This window comes from Artibeus jamaicensis, unplaced genomic scaffold (genome assembly GCF_021234435.1).
Source record: "Artibeus jamaicensis isolate MK-2021 breed Jamaican fruit bat unplaced genomic scaffold, CSHL_Jam_final contig_525, whole genome shotgun sequence".
In the NCBI taxonomy this organism is placed as follows: Eukaryota; Metazoa; Chordata; class Mammalia; order Chiroptera; family Phyllostomidae; genus Artibeus; species Artibeus jamaicensis.
The window spans coordinates 17,776,834-17,793,623 of record NW_026521874.1 but is presented as its reverse complement, the minus strand read 5'-3'; the positions used below and the strand labels follow the sequence as shown (position 1 = coordinate 17,793,623).

The 16,790-nt window shown below is 44.8% G+C and overlaps 1 protein-coding gene across 2 annotated transcripts in view; it reads right to left on the bottom strand.

Annotated features, from left to right (window-relative positions):
- Positions 1–16,790, bottom strand: part of SLC5A1 (solute carrier family 5 member 1) — an 80,652-nt gene that overhangs the window by 31,940 nt on the left and 31,922 nt on the right. For both annotated transcript variants that reach the window (XM_053669943.1, XM_037166837.2), the window contains exon 2: positions 14,504–14,575. In XM_053669943.1, coding sequence (XP_053525918.1) covers positions 14,504–14,572 — 69 coding nt within the window. In that variant the 5' untranslated portion in view covers positions 14,573–14,575. The remainder of the gene's footprint in view (positions 1–14,503; positions 14,576–16,790) is intronic.

The window sequence follows — 16,790 nt, the reverse complement described above, 5'->3', positions numbered from 1 at the left end:
TTTTTTCTCCTCAAAGCTTGGTGGGGATAACAGTCCGCTTTTCATCAAAATTCCCTTATCCAGGCAGCCTGCCTCTCCTGACCCATTATCTTATCACTTATTATCTCTCACTTAATAAATTATTAAGCCTAATATACTATTAAGGGCATAATTACCAGCAATGATTAACTGCATTAGATTAACCTTAAGTTCAAGAAGAAGTCCTCGCCAGCCCTGGCTGGTGTAGCTCAGTGGATTGAGCACCGGCCTGTGAACCAAACAATTGCGATTTGATTCCCAGTCAGGGCACATGCCTGGGTTGCAGGCCAGTTCCCAACAGGGGTCACATGAGAGGGAACCATACATTGATATTTCTCTCCCTCTCTCCTTCCCTTCCCCTCTAAAGACAAGTAAATAAAATCTAAAAAAAAAAAGAAATCCTCTCTAACATCCCCCCAAAGGGAGTATTGGACTCTAAACTGTTGGCTTTTCTGAGGTACCTCCTCACTTTCCACCGGATGGACTAGAGGCCGGGAGAGCTTTGGGGGTACCACATGAAGGGGTCCAGGTGCAGTTCATTTCTATCAGGAGCATGGCTATCCTCCCAGTTGCTCACCTTGGCCTCATCCTGGACTCCCTCCTTTTGCCCCACGACCGGCACTCAATCATTTACCAAACCCTGCCTGCCTTCAGAATGTCATGGGAATCTAGTATTCTTTATATTGCCCTTGCTGGCTGTCATCATTTCTCAACAGGACCATGGCATTAGGCATCTAGATGATCTCCAGTCACCCCCTCGCCCACCCACATGGCCAGCTATGTCCCCAAAGCACAACTCTAATCACATCACTTCTCTGTTCTGAGACCCTCCCAGACCCAAACGGACTTGCCGAGCAACCTCTTTGGCAACTCCAAGTTTAAAGACATAGTCCCTAGGAATTCAGCAAGGTTTCAGTTAAAATCCCCTCCAGCGATATGGTAGCATGAGCTTCTAAATTAGAGTTGGTAGGCTTTCTTGATCTCACTATCTGGGTGATCATAACATCTGTGAGCTTCAATTTGCTCTCATGACAGCCTTGTGCAGGAGTCAAATGAGATCATGAATCAATAATGATGACACTCAGCCGGCCCTCAATCAGTGTCCTTTCTCTTCCCCAAGAGGACATTCAGTTCACCCTCAAGGGCAATTTACAAGAACAACAGTGAACACTATTTTGGTCTGAATTATGCTCCCCCAAAATTTGAATGTTGAAACCCTAATCCCCCGTGTGACTATATTTGGAGATAGGGTCTTTAGTGGAGTAATTAAAGTTAAATTAGGTCATAAGGGTGGGTCCCTGATCTGGTAGGACTGATCCATGTGTACACAGAGAAAAGGACATGTGAGTGCCAAGAGGGAAGGCAGCCAGCCATCTATCAGCCAGGAAGACAGGTCTTGCCAGAAACCTGCCCTGAGAGCACCTTGATTTTGGATTTATAGCCTCCAGAACTATGAAGCAAAATACCTTTCTGTTGTTTCAGCCACCCAGTCTGTGGTCTTTTGTTACCACAGCCCATGCAAGCTAATACAGACACCTTTGCTTTATCACCTGCTCTCCCACACCAGGTTTTCACACTGCCCTTCCTCTCACTGGAGCTCATTAACAATGCTTTCGTCACTCTGATTTCCCAAACCCTCGCTCAGGTTTATGCCCACTTGAGAATGATGTCCCAACCAGGGAGTGACCCAGCGATGTGTTCTCTGTAATTTTCTCCCACGTTCCTTCTGAGCACAGGCTTGTAGACTTCACCTAAAATCTCCCCAGCTTGATCTTGCTTCTGACACTTCCTTCCAAGCCTTCCTCATCCCCTAAGGGGGCTCAGGAAACCATTGCAAGTATCAAGATGGTTTTGCTTTCTCTGTGCAAGATGAGCTGGATCTAACACAAACCCAAGAGATGTGAGAGCATTGTAATGTTATACCCAGCTAGGAAAATTACAGCTAGGGCATTACCCAACCCTAAATCTGCAGTTCCTGGAACAGGGTAATGAACAAACATCCGGGAACAATTGGGTTTAAAATTCTAGCCAAATAAGGTAACTAACCCGGGCCCACCAGAAAGTGCCCGCCAGCAGCAGCACCCCACCAATCAGGGACCCTCGCCGTTTTTAAATAAGCCAATAGCTAACCGCCACCTCTGCTTCTGTATGCCTTTGCTTGCTTGCTAGAAAATATAAATACCCAGTAGTCTGTAAGCCAGGCGTGACTTCCATTTTGTAGCTCTGAGTAGCTACGTGACTCCGGTCACAGTTGGGGAAGTTCGCCCCTGCGCAGGAAAATCTTTGGCCATTAAAATTTTTATCAATTCGGTTCCGGACTCCGAGAGTGTGTATTTACCCACCGATCATCTACAACAGTAACTGGAAAATAACATAATGTCACAAGACATAAGGCAGAAAGATTGTGTTTTCCTTTGACTTTAGGGAATGCACAATCACATTCTACTGTCTGCAGTTCCTATCTTAGAAAGTTGGCAGGAAAGGAAACATGAAGAAATTATAGAATCACAGAATCTTCTAGAGTCAGATGAACCCTCAGATGTCACAGCTTGATGTTCAGCTTCTGGATGCTTACAGAGAACTCCTCACCTTATAAGGCAGCTGAATCCAAATGGAACAACTCTAATGGTTAAAATGTTCATCTTTATATTGATCTGAAATCTGCCAGTGAGTCCTACCTATGCCCTCTGGAGAGACACAGAACTAGTTAAATTTCTCTTCCACAAGCTAGCCCTCCCAATATCTGAAGACAGGGGTGGTACCCACTTCCCAATCTTCTCCATGCTAAGCTTCCTCTTTCAGTGTGTCTGCTCCTCACTGTCTATGGACTTAAACCTCACCATCCTTGTCGTTCTGCTGTCCCCAGGTGGGCCTCAGACCCAAGTGAACCACTCCACACATGAGCTATTTAAAACATACCAGGCTATATTTCTTGACTTCCTATCTGGTTGTAACATCAAGTGGTTTCAAATCCTCTTTTAAACCTGCTACTCAGCCATGGGGCTTTGGCAGTGGTGAGGACTAAGCCCGTCCCTCTTATTCCCATCACTGTCAGAGAATCTGCCTCTGAGTTATTGTGACCACGCAATAAGAAAACATTTCCTCTCATTGCCAGTTAGACTCCAGATCACACTAATTTGGTTGGCCTTAATAATACAATGACTCTATCACTGAAAATTTTTTCACTTCAGTCCTTCCAGGGTTGGGCACAAAGTTGATGTTTTCCTATGAGCCTTCTCTGAAGGGAAAATTACTTAAACCACCAAGGAAAACATCTGGCCAAATTCATTTCTTTCGACCAGCTATTGAGGTCAGAAGTCAAAAGCTAGCAGGGGCTGCATCTGCCTCTTGAACCAAAGGCGGACGTGATTCTATGTAATGATCACTCCCTCAGTGCTAAACCCAGCTCTAGAAATGGGCTCTCTGAACCACAGCTATGCACAGAGGGTTCTTTGAGCGGAGAGCATCAGCTTCACCTGGGAGTTTTGAGAAATGGAAATCCTCAGTCCCATCCCAGACCTAGTAATTCAGAGTCACCAGCTCTCCGGGTGACTTCTGCACCATAAAGTTTGAGAAGCCTGCCTAGACTGTACTGAAAGTTGCTGTTCTTGCCTTAATCTTGTTTTGGCCTCTCTTCCAGAGCAGGAGCACAATGATAGCTACAAAATTGGGAGGCTAGGGTATGGGCGACCACGTATTTGGGAGAAAGAGTCTCTCTCTCCAAAATCCCCTATCTAATCTCCAGAGTTTTAAGACCATTAACAATAAAGGGCAACGATTCCAGAGCTGTCTCAGATTTACTCTCAGCCTGAGGCCTAAGAATAAAGCATTTGGGGTAGGTTATCTGTTTATTTGGGAGAGGGGGATGTAGAAAAAAACATTAAAATGTCACTGAGCCCTGGTTGGTGTGGCTGGCGGTCAGTGGACTGAGCACCAGCCTGCAAAGTGAAGAGCAGCCAATTCAGTTTCTGGTCAAGCACATGCCTGGGTTGTGGGCCAGGTCCCTAGTTCAGGGTGTGGGAGAGGCAACCAATTGATGTACCTCTCACATGTTGATGTTTCTCTCCCTCTTTTCCCTTCTCTCTAAAAAATAAATACGTAAAATCTTTTTAAAACATTTAAAAAATTTTTTTAATTAAAAGAAAAAGAAAATGTCATTGAACACTACCTTACTAAACTTACATTTTGTGTGACAGGAAATAGAAATTAGACATCTTAGCCCAGACATCTGATGTTAGAATTATCTTGGAAATGATTAAGGCCAACCTTCCTTTTTCAAAGGGAAACAAAACAAGAGCCCAGAGGAGAGACAGCGATTCAAGTTTACACATTAATTTTGTTTTTACTTCCATACACTCAGGAAGGTAAGATAGCACGTGCACACTCAGGACCACTAACCCAGGAGTCGAGAATGGCCTGTCAGTGGGCAACAGACGTGTGTGTCTTCCTAGCTGCACAGCCAGAGGCTGCCAGTGGATTTGACAAAAGCACCTTGTGTCACCCTTGAAAGCGTAATTAATGGTGAGGACCCCCTCTCCTTCCCCTCCTTCTAAGTACATAAAGAGGCTTGTGACCTGGTTCTAACCTTGGTTCTGCCAGAGCAAATTATGTGACTGTGAGCCAATCACATTACTGCCTTGACCCTCAGTTTCCTCCACTATAAATGTGTATAGGCTTTAATGAGGTGTCAGTATGGGAACCTTTCAAGAAAGGTTTGCCCCACATGGGCATGTGATGCTGAAAAAATATTGATGATGATGCTTTTACATAGCCCATGCTTGTATAGAGTGCCCTGAATTTCCCTGAAGAGTCAGAATGCTCATATCCTCTCCGAGGAAGCAAGACCCTCGCAGTTCAAATGGCAAATGCACTCAGCTAATTTCAGAAAACTGCTTTCTTGCTGCACAGGCCATCTACTATCCAGAATGTCCAGAGCTCTAGAGATGGCTTCTGCTTCCAGCTCTGTCTCCCTTTTTAAGAAAGGGACAGAGGGTGACTAACTATTACAGAGCCTCCTTGAAGCCAAGTCTGGGACTGGCCCTTCCTTCACCTCAACTTATTTCAATCTCACACAGCCTGTGAGGTGGGTGTTTTCTCATCTGAATTTTACAGGTAAGAAAACTGAGGACCAGAAAAATGATGTGATTTCCACAAGGCCTTGCAGCCCAACATGATGACATCCAAGGGTCCGAAGGGGAGGTCACAGGCACTGCGCTGACTTTCATCCTTCCCTAGGCATCCTCCTCTGAACTCCCATGAAGGGGCACAGTCCAGTCAGGGCCCCAACCCTCTCCCTGTAAACTCAGGAATAGCGTGTGCATGTCTGCATCACGCTCATATTTCAGATTCCTCCCTTCTCCTCTGGGGATCTGGCCTTTAATCTGAATTAACATTTTTGAGTCCCTTCCTAAGGTGTCTTTTTATTGGAGAAGTTTGATCTATGCCATCTCTCAGGGAATCACACTTTCTGGATTCAGACAAAGGAGAAGGTGGGGCTTGTATATTCAGACAATTTTATTTCCAGGACTCTGGTAAATATTTAGACACAGGCTTTGCTCCAGACTCATCATAATCTCTGTTCACTCTACATCAGCTCACGTCCCACCCTGGACAATGGGCACCTTTCACTCATTAGCTTCACCCACACCCCTCCTTGGTCCAACAACCAAAAAGTCAGGAAATCAGGAAACCACTGCCAAAGCTGGTATTTTCCCACAGGTTATTTACATAAAAGGCAGAGAAGGGTTTCTGTTGCCATTTATAGGTCAAGGAGACTGGAAACCATCCTTCTTACCAATTCAGATGAGCTCGTCTTCGCAATCATCAACTACCTGGGGTGCCTGGTCAATATGCACCCTCTCTGCCCCACACTGGCCCCCTTCCAGTTCCTCAAGTATCCCAAACTCTTTCCCACCTCAGGCCTCTGACCCTCTGATCCTTCTGGTTAGACTGCTCTTCTCACCATCTTCACGTGACTGCCTCCTTCTGGTCCTTCAGTCTCCCTCTAAATGCCCAGCCCTCAGTAAGGCCTTCCCTGACCATCTTCTATAGGTCAAAAAAGAACCCTTCCCTCTCATCCATGACTCACATACCTTTCCTGCATAACATTTACCATTACTTGTAATTTTTGATATAAGAACGTCTGACACTCACACACACACACACAAACACATATATCTGCACCTAACAGATTGTGGCGCATAGTAGGTAATCAACATGTACATGTAGAATGAAGTGCTAACTACCTACTGTTCCAGTAGATTTACACATATTAACTACTTTATTCTTCAGAACAACTCCACCAGGTGGGTGCCATGATCTCTATTTTTCACCTGAGAAAACTAAGCCACAGAGAGGTAAAGTCGCAGCTAGGAATGGGTGACTCTGAAAGTTCAAACCAAGGCAGCCTGGCTCCAGAGTCCATGCTCTTAACTCCAGCTCTAAATCACCTCCCTAATACGAAGTTTACCCCAGAAGATACACAGAGCTTCAGGCAACTCAAAACTCCCTTGCCCATGGTAGACAGTGAAAGCCCAATGCATTTCCAACATGAACAACCCAAAGACGTCATCTTAGCCAGTAGCTTCAGCACTCTCCTGACTTCAGCCAACTAGGAATACTTCTTACACAATCATGCACTGCATAATGGTGTTCGGTCAATGACAGACTGCATAGACCTTGGTGGTCCCATCAGATTATAGCAGTAATGGAGCTGAAAAATTCCTGTTGCCTGGTGATGTTGTAGCTGTCCTAACATCATAGCTTGATGCATTACTCACAATTTTGTGGCAATGTTGGTGTAAATAAATCCAGTGCACTGCAGATGTATAAAAGTATAGTACATACAATTATGTACAGTATATAATACTTGACAAAATGATAAATAGCTGTTACTGTTTATGCATTTACTACACTATACTTTTTTTAATCATTATTTTAGAGTGTACTCTTTCTACTTAGAAGAAAACTTTGCTGTAAAATAGTATGTATGCCATGCTATTCCAGCAGCAGCATCATATGTCTTCTGTTTACCTTCTCTCTTGATTGCATCAAGATTTTCTCCTGTGCTTGACTTAATCTCGTGTTGTTTTATTAACTTGGTGTAGCCCAAATGTACAGTGTTTATAAAGTTACAGCGGTATACAGCAATGTCCTGGGCCTTCACGTTCACTCACCACCCACTCACTGACTGACCCAGAGCAACTTCCAGCCCGACAGGCTCCATTCTCGGTAAGTGTCCTTGTACAGGTGTACCATTTTTTATCTTTTACACTCTACTTTTATATGCCTTTTCTATGTTTAGATACACAAATCCATACCGTTGCGTCACCATTGCCTGCTGCGTTCATACAGTGGCATGCTGCACTGGCTTGTAGCCGAGGAGCAATTAGACTATAGCATATAATTTAGGTGTGGGGTGAGCTATACCATCTAGGTTAGTGTGAGTGCACTGTATGATGTTTGCATGAAAAAATCGCCTGATGACGCATTTCTCGGAACACGTTCTTCTCGTCAAGCAGAGTTGGCCGTCATTTACTTTTTGCTCTCTCTTTCTGTGGAAGTGCTGGTTGATGTGTTGGAAGATAATGGGAGGGCAGCCAGAGGGAAAGGAGAAGGCCGGAGCTCAGGTACTAACTAGGTGACAGGAGCTTGGCTCCACACCAGTCAGCTCTTGCCTAGGAACACAAAGAGAACATGGGATGGTGATGGCTGTGTATTAATTAGAGAGGCTCTGAGGAAGAGACTAAGCCATGAGGAATGGAAGGGAAATGGTTCCATCATAGAAAGAAGGAAGGAGGAACAAAAGGGTGGAGTGAGGGAGAGAGGGAGAGAGAGAAAGGATGGGGGGGAGAGAAGGAGGAGAGAAGAGCAGAGGGGAGAAAGAGGAGGAGAAAGAAGGGGAAGAGAAGAAAAAGGAGGAGGTGGTACAATAGGAGAAGAGGGACAGGAGGAACCTAGAGGGAATAGGTCATTTGGGAGCAAGGCAGCAACTGGCCGATTAACCAAAGAGACACATATCTGTGGGAACTGACAAGCTTTGCAAAAGCTTGACTCAAACTGAAAAAAAAAGTCAAATGTTTTAGGTAGTGAAGAAGTATGGCCATGCCAGACTCTACCAAGGGGTTCACTGGAGACTGAAACTGGGCACTCCGATTCAGACCAGGCTTGCATTTCCAGTTTTACTACCATGAGGAAAAAACTGAAGGAAAAACTTTCTCTGTATATAGGAGCAGAGATGGGGAGCTCTGCTGGGGGCCAGCTTTCGCTTGGACTCAGTACCTTTCTAACCTCCTGAGTTCTTACCACTGCCTATGTGCTGTGTGGCAGCTGCACCCGAAAATGGAACGCAGGCTGTTACAGGTGACATCAACCACGAGCCCAGCATGAGGGTCTGGGGACAAGTCCCTCGCCTCCCTTCCATTCATTTAATTCAGAATATATTTGTCTCGTACCTACTCGATGCAAGGCCCTGGACTAGGTGTTGGGAGAGAGATTTTTGAAAGAGGGAGATTTAAAAAAACACAGGCTTGGCCCTGGGGTACAGGGAAGGACACATGGCTACATGTAAATGGAAAGCAATCAGAGCAGGAAGAGAGCAATCAGACCTGGACTTGGCAGTCACCTCCACCCAGGCTCACGAATGCCAAGAACATGTTGGTCTTCTGTCTTATGTCTTCCTGAGCCTTGTTCCCTTGGTGAGCTCTCTGCCTCTTATATGTCCATTCATCTTATTCCCGTTCTTCTCCTCCTTCATGAGTTCCCACCTAGGTCTTAGGCCCTCGAGGCTCTTCCAGAACACCCAGTGGCCATTCTGGTAGCATCCTACCTGGCTGAACTTTAACCAAATTGTTAGATTTTGGACACTTGAAGATACAATCAGATACATTCTACTCAAGAGAGTTAAAGAAATGTGAGAAGCTGTCCTCTTCCCTTGAAGAAAATTCCATCAGGGCCTCTGGTCAGCCCTAAATGAAGGAATTTTCAGATAAACCTTAGATCATACCTATTGCTCTCATAGATTTTCATCTCAAAGGATAAGGAGAAAGAGACCTGAATAACTAGAAAAACAAGGAGAGTCCTAGCTCTGGCGTTATCTTGTGTGAACTTGGGCAACCCATGGGGTTAATCATCATTCCTGACGGATCACTGAAGATTCAATCAGATAGGTGATGTGACAGTCCTTTAAAAAATTCCAGTTGAAAAAAAGATGAACAAGAGCTAAACCAGAGAGTTTACCGTAGGCCAGGCACTGTTCTGAGACACACGTGTCCTTACAACTCCAAGTAGGTGGTACTATTATCCCTGTCACAGAGATAACAAATGTAAGGCACATGGATGTTCAGTAACTCATCCAGGGTAACACAATTAGTGAGGAGCAGAGAAGCTGGATTTGAACCCAAGAAGCCTGACTTCAGAGCCTAGGACTAAACAAAGGTCAAAAAATGATGGTGTATGGGCCAAATCTGGTCCTCCACATGTTTTTGTAAATAAAGTTTTATTGGAACATAGCCATACCTATCCACTTATGTATTATCATGGCCACTTTCACGTTAGTCACAGCTGAGTAGTTGTGATAGAAATCACATAGCCTCCAAAAATATTTACAATCTGGCCCTTTTCAGAGAAGTTTTCAACTGTTGCCCTAAACTACTTTGATTCTCTCTTCTATGATAATTTTCTGATAAGAAAGGAAGGACAAAAACTATGGTGATTGGGAGACACGCATGCATTCCATTTTCAAGACCTTCCCTGGCAATGAATTGACCAGCCTACCCACACCCATTTCCCTCATATTTGTCCCTTCCTCTGTGGTATGGAATCAGAATTTTATGCCTGGGAGAGTCTTTGAGATCCTCAGTCCAACTGTCTCCCATTACAGAAGAGACTCTCTGAGACTCAGAGTGGCCCAATGTCACAAAGCTGGGACAAGCCACATCCTTTGGTTCCTGTGAGGTCCCCACTGCCTTTGGAGAGTTGACTTATGTGTTGAAGGGGTTGTGGAAGGGTTGACTCAGTCCCATTATACCCACTGCTCCTATGGAGCTGCCTCTGGTATACATGATCCAGCTCTCCTCCAAAACCAGAGTCCTCCACTGGGCTGTGTACCCGAGGCCCTGCCTCTCTGAGCAGTTTCTGGTACCACTAGCCAAGGAGTGGGGAATTTCCCCTTTCAAGCTCGAATTCTGCTTTCACATCTCTGACATCCCCCAAATAATCATTACAACACAGCGCACAGGCAGCTGTTTGTTAAAGGTGCCAAACCACAGTGCCACTGAAAAAGGAGATCCTGGGCCACAAACCAGCACCTTCTCTCCACCCCCCACCCCCCACCATTACAAAAGGTATAGCTTCACAGTTTCGTGTTACTTAGTTGGCTTGGCTGGCCTCAGCTTGACTCAGGCTGAGTCACCGTGGGCCTACCTGGCTCGCTCCCTGTACAAGCTGACTCCTCTTGTAACCCAGCCCTGGAGTCTTTGCTCCTCCTCTCCGGTTGTCCCTCACTTCTATCCCCAGGCCTAGGCACAAGCTGTTTCTCTCACTGGGCCTTATTAACTTCTTTAGGAACATCTTACAATTGCTCCATTCAAAGTCCCCAAGGCCCCCAGGAATGTTTCCAACTGGCCTCTCCTCTGTCCAATCTCTTCTCAGACTTTACAAACTCTGATTCCCTCCTGCTTTTTTTATGGGTGACTATCCAAGCTCTCCAGGTCTAGGATGTATCAACCAAGGTCAACTCAAGTTCCCCCTTCTTAAAATCCCCTTCCACTCTCTTTCCAAAGCTCCTCTGGTTGCTCACTCCTCCTAAAGCACAAAGTTGGGGACAAAGGCAGGTGAAGGGGGAAAGGGTCCCCTGGAGGGTTTTGTCCTCAGTCAAGAGGCTGAGAGAGATGTCAGCTGCAGAGGCCCTGTGGCCCTGTGAGGTTCTCCTTGGGCCAGCACATTTGAGAACTGGTATCAGGTATGAACTTCCGGGCCAACAGACAGACTTGAACTGACTTTGTATTTTGATGCCAAGGGAAATTTAGAAGTATAGGTGTAACACAGTTAAAAACTATTTTTCAGTTTTGGAGAGGAAGTACTTACATTTGCACTTTCTTGCACACCAATGTTTTCCTCTCAAGCATGTAGCACAATAACGTTTTTCAACCATTTTAAATTTTAGAATAGAAATCACTACGCTTACTTTTCTTCTAAATTAGCAGTTTTTTAACTTTGTAAGTTAGCAGAACCTGTTCTCAAGCAAAATCTTAGCAGATTTCCTTTTTATAAAATAAATAAATGTTGAGTGACTGGGAAAGAGGGAAAGGGCTGCCCCCGAGGCCTTTCTGCAGCACCTAAAGGTTGTAGTGAACATGTTTTTTAAAACCTCTACTTGAGAATGTAACCGTCCTTCACTGAATCTAAAACACTGGCTATTATAAGACATGCCATGTGGTATAAAGAAAGAAAAACACCTTGCTACTTCAATACGCGTGCCACTGATTGATCGTAACACACAAGCCAATTTAAAAAATGTTAAAACATGGTCAGTGTGTAGCTAGACTTGATTATTTACAATACTTTAAATAAATGTACACATAAATCATGTTTATTTAGTCATGCAGTCAATCTGAAAGTTAAATTTAAGTGAAGCAGCAACAATAACTTTATGTAAATGCTACCTTCCATTTACTGTGCACTGTTAAGTGCTGTGCACCAAACAAATGCCAACTGAAGGGGTCTCCTGGGCACTCCTGGCCTTTATTCCACATCATGATGTTTCCATTCACTGAGCACTTGCCAAGCACAGTGCTGAGTGCTGTACATGCATTGTCTCATTGACTCCTGATACAAACCCTCCCAAGCAGGTATTATTCTGCTATTTTGTAGAGGTAGAAATTGAAGTTCAGGGAAGTTCAGCAATCTGCCCAAAGTCACACAATGAGCAAATGTATCAGGTCAGATATTCTGAAGTCAAAGCCCATGCGCATTCTACTTTCTAGAGTATTCTAGAAAAGTCTAGAGTCAGGAGCGACTTAGAGGTCACTGTTCCCCATTTGAGAATCTCCCTTCCCAGCATCCCTGACAGATGGTGCTGTTCCAGTAAGTCTGACCAGAGAGAGAACAGTCTACACAAACCAGTGATGATCAAAGCTGCCCAACCATCAGAAATATTTAGGAAGCTTTTAAAAATGCAGATTCTTAGAGCCCTCTTTTAAGGTGTTTTTGGTTTTTTGTTTTGTTTTGTTTTGTTTTGAAGTAGGTCTGGAATGCAGCCCAGGAATCTGTATCTTTAGAAAGCACACCCAGGTGATTCTGATACCTGGGCAGGTTTAGAAACCATTGATACAATCCTATGATGTCTTAGATGCAAATTAAGAAAAGTTGAATTACAGCCTCATCAAGGAAGCAGTGGCTTCTGCACAAAAGAATGATGTGATGTTTCTCTGTTGGGTAGAATAATTCAGTTCTAGACATGAATAAGGAAAACCATCACTGAAAACCCCTCATGAACCACTGAACCCTGCCTGCTTTGGGTGGGGCTAATTCCTCTTACCAAACAACTCTCAGCCCAGACCCACACCTGGGCACCATCAGGAAGAGAGGCATCATTGCTGGTTGAGGCGTGAGGTGTCCCCAGGCCTAGACCAAATGCAGACTACATAAGGGTGTTTCTGTCCCATGCTTCCCCCATCATGGGCTTCCCCAAAACCCAGAGACTGGAAGCTAAGATTTTATCCCTATTAAATCAGCACTAAATTTTTTACATGAAGAGATATAAGTTTTCTGTCATCACGAGGGAGGGTATTGAAAGGGGGGAAAAGGGGAGAACTTAGGCTGGATGGGCACTTAGCAGGACTGAAGCATTAGATGGGGTGGGGATGTACTGTTTTCAAAATAACTAGAGTAAACTTCAAGGTCCTATTTACCTATCTCAAGTCCTATCCTAATTAATTATCCTAATTAGCTATCCTAATCCAGCAAATCTCAAGTCCTCTAAGATCTCAAGCCAGGCTTGACTCTGAAATCAGGAGAGTGGCCCCATCCAATAGAACTTTCTACAATGATGAAATTGTTCTAGATCTATACTGTCTAATATGCAGCTATTAAGCACTTGAAATATGGCTAGTGCAATTTAGGGAGAAAAAGTGTAATGTTGTCTAATTTTAATTTCAGTCTAAGTAGCCAATGTGATTACTGGCTACCATATTGAACCACACAGTCCTAGAGGGACTATTCCAGCCTTGTCTTGCACTTTGTGATCCGAGCTGCCTGTTCAACACCAGCTTTTAGGAAAACACCAAAGTCCAAAGCATAAGAACACAAAAGCCCTGACAAAGAACAGGCAGGAGGCATCGGAATACGTGTCCCTGTCTCCACACACACAGTGTCAGGAGAGACCACCATGAGGGACCCACCACCAAAATCAGCCTCTGCCCAGTATTCTTGGCCACCTTAAGGATAAGGCAAAAATGACTTCAGGGGTAATCCAAACAACTGTGAAGAACCCAGTGATTAAAACCCATCTCAAAACAACAAACCAAAGCCCAAATGCAGCATGTTGCCCTTGGAACTTTTCTCTGTGCTATGCATGACAGTGACTTTACTTGCTTTGCTTTCTCATTTCTCTTCCTCCAATCAGCCTCTTCTTATTGTATTTATGCTTCATTACCCACTTTTTCACCAGCCAGGCTTACCTATATCCTAAGCCCAAAGAATTGCATGATTTAGAAAATTTGGTCAACCAATCATTTGGGTAAGAACTCTGGATGCAAATGGTCATTGGGCTGAACTGATAAACCAACCAGAGCCCTGTGCAGTAGGATGGAAGGGACCTCCCAGTTTCTCTTTGGTCCATGCACATGTCCTTTGACTGGGATAGTTCTGCCCTCATATAAGTGTCTGAGAAAGTGGCTCTTAAGTAGACAAAATCCAAAATCCAATAAGAGATGGAGAAAACTGTAATTGGGAACAGTAGGGGCCCTTCTTCTATCCATTCAACAAGTATGTCCTGAAAGTCTCCCGTGCATCAGGCACTGCATGAGGCTCCCACAGTAGGACAGATAATGCCTTTCTTTCATGGGACTTAAAGTAGCAAAAGGTAGCAAACAGCTGTTTATTGAGTTTCTACCTCATAAGAGGTGTCCGTCCACATCTCATAACACTCCTGGAAGGTAAATCTTACCATCCTCATTTTATAGATACAGAAGTGGAAGCTCCAATTTGTCCCAACTTTCCTTGGTCTGTGTGCTCTTTCTGCTTTTCTTCCCTGCCCACGTGTGCATTCTCTTCCTCTAACTCTTGAAGGATTCCAAACATTCTTTTAAGGCTATTCCCTTATCAGAAGACAGTAAGGGTGCCCAGGAGACCTGGTGAGCCAGAGACCAATCACCAGGATCTAAGGCAGGAAGGAGGGATCACTGCTGCCCCAACCCAAGAAGAAGGTGGCCTCCTACAGGGAATATCGCAGTTAAGCAAACAGTATTTCAGAAAAAAAACTTACCGGCCACCACACCATACTCCGTCCTGCCAGGAAGAAGCCTCCAACTGTCCCACGATTAGTGGAAAACATAGCCTGAGGAGGAAAGGGTCAAAAGTTTAATAGAAAACTAGAACAGGGTGACCTTGCCAGCCAAAAGGACATACCTCCCCATATACTAGCACACTTCCTTCTTCCCACTTCACATGCTCAGTGGAGTGCCAGTGTGCTCAGACGGAGCAGGCAGGGACCGACATATGACCGGTAGGAGATCAAGGCTCACAAAGTTTAAATACTAACTCTGCAGTGAGCTTAGGGTGTGGCTTTGAACAAATCACTCCACCTGAATCTCTCTGCAAGGGGAACTGGAAATGTTTACAGCTTTTTTTTATAAACATACTCAATGTGCCTGGTAAAACATCACAGTTTTGTTTTAAATATTTTATTTATTTATTTTTAGAGAGAGGGGAAGGGAAGGAGAAAGAGTGGGAGAGAAACATCAATGTGTGGTTGCCTCTCCTGAGTCCCCTGCTGGGAACTGGCCTGCAACCCAGGCATGTGCCCTGACTGGGAATCGAACCGCGATACACATCACAGTTTTTGAAAGCACCACTCAGTATGTGTAATATATCTCAATAATGCTGAAGAAAAGGAAGGGAGGGAGGGAGGGAGGGAGGGAGGGAGGGAGGGAGGGAGGGAGGAAGGGAAAGGAATGCACAGCAATCATACTAAATATTACATAGAAGACTAAGCATTCAAACTCAGTTCAAAACTATCCTCTTTGAGGATGTAGGTAGGAGCTTACTAGAAACATTACTTTTTAATGTATTCTGGATACCACAAAATAATTATTATCATGAATACAGAGGAAGGAGGAGATTCCTTCTCACTGGGATGTCAGGAAAGGATTCACAGAGAAGGCAGCATTGCAGCAAGTCTTGAAGAAAGAGGGGAATTTGCTAATCAGAGAAAAGAAGGAAAGGACATTTTGGACTTCCGGAGCAGTGCGATGATGACCCAGAGGTAGAGCCACACCACCGTGACAAGGAGGGAAAGGTGAATAATGTCATCTGATGGACCTGGTTAAGGTGTATGGATGGGGTGAGTGGGGAGACGTGAGGACAGACCACAGACCCTCAAATGCCAGGCTAAAAAGTATAGGCTTTATTCCATAGGCAGTAGGGAGCCACTGAAGGTTGATGAGAGAAGAATGACTTGCGTTTTCAATATATGACCACCAAGCCCCTTTCACAGTTCCTTGGAATATTGCCTCTGAACCTTCAGGTACTTTCTGGTCCACCTCAGGCCCAGGCCCAGTCCTCTAGCAGTAAAAGAGGACACTGTCTCTTCCCTGGCCTCCTTTCCCTTGGCTTTCTCTGTGTCAGTGACCTTCACTTAGCTGAAGCTTACTAATCTCCCTAAAAATGCCAATGGATGATAATAGCCCTGTCAGAGGTGTTTATGTTTTCATAGGTGACCTCTGAGGCTGAAGAGTATCACTGTTCCAAAGGCATTAACCTCTGATGGTGATATTTTAGGCACTTAGGAACCCACCATTCATTCAGCAAACATGTCTGCTACAGATAGCACATTGCTGCGTCCTCAGTCTGCAAAAATGTACTAGACTGAGTCCTTCAGGGAGCAGGACCATTCATCCATCCACACAATCAGTGTAGACCTGGTTCATGCCCCTTTGCACTAGGCAGTGCCAGGGAGAGCACAGCTCAGATATTTCTGGACTCCTGGCAGGGTCCTCCTTCCCACAGGACATACACTTGAGGCCTCTGTTGTGGTTTTTCTGGGAAGAGCCAAAAAAAACAGCAGAACCAAGGCACAGACAAGGCTGAAACAGAAATAAGTCCTAAGAACTCAGGCTCCAGCAGCTGGCCAAGGAAAGACCATTCTGAAGTTGAAGAATGTTGACACCCCCCAGGCAGGGTTGAGGAAGAGTGGAGTTGGAATCCACAACCTTTCCAAGCTGCTCTTAAACACGAAGAGCGTAAAGGACAAATATGAGGCCAGAGGCATTCTGCAAACAGTCTGTCAGCAGCATTCAGTAGGGGCTTCTTGGGGCATGCATGGCAGCTCAGGTACACTGACTCCTTTCTCCCTGCTGTTCACTCCCTACGAACAGAAACACACTATCTTCATGAGCACTGGATGCTCAAAGGAAAACTCTAAAATTCCAGACCTCACTCCATAACCTATGGCATTAAATTTGCCCACGGACCCTGCAACTGGAAGAGAATGATTTCACTACTGCAAGGAGCAGGAGCCAAAGAAGTGCAATTATTGACCCACATGTTTTTTT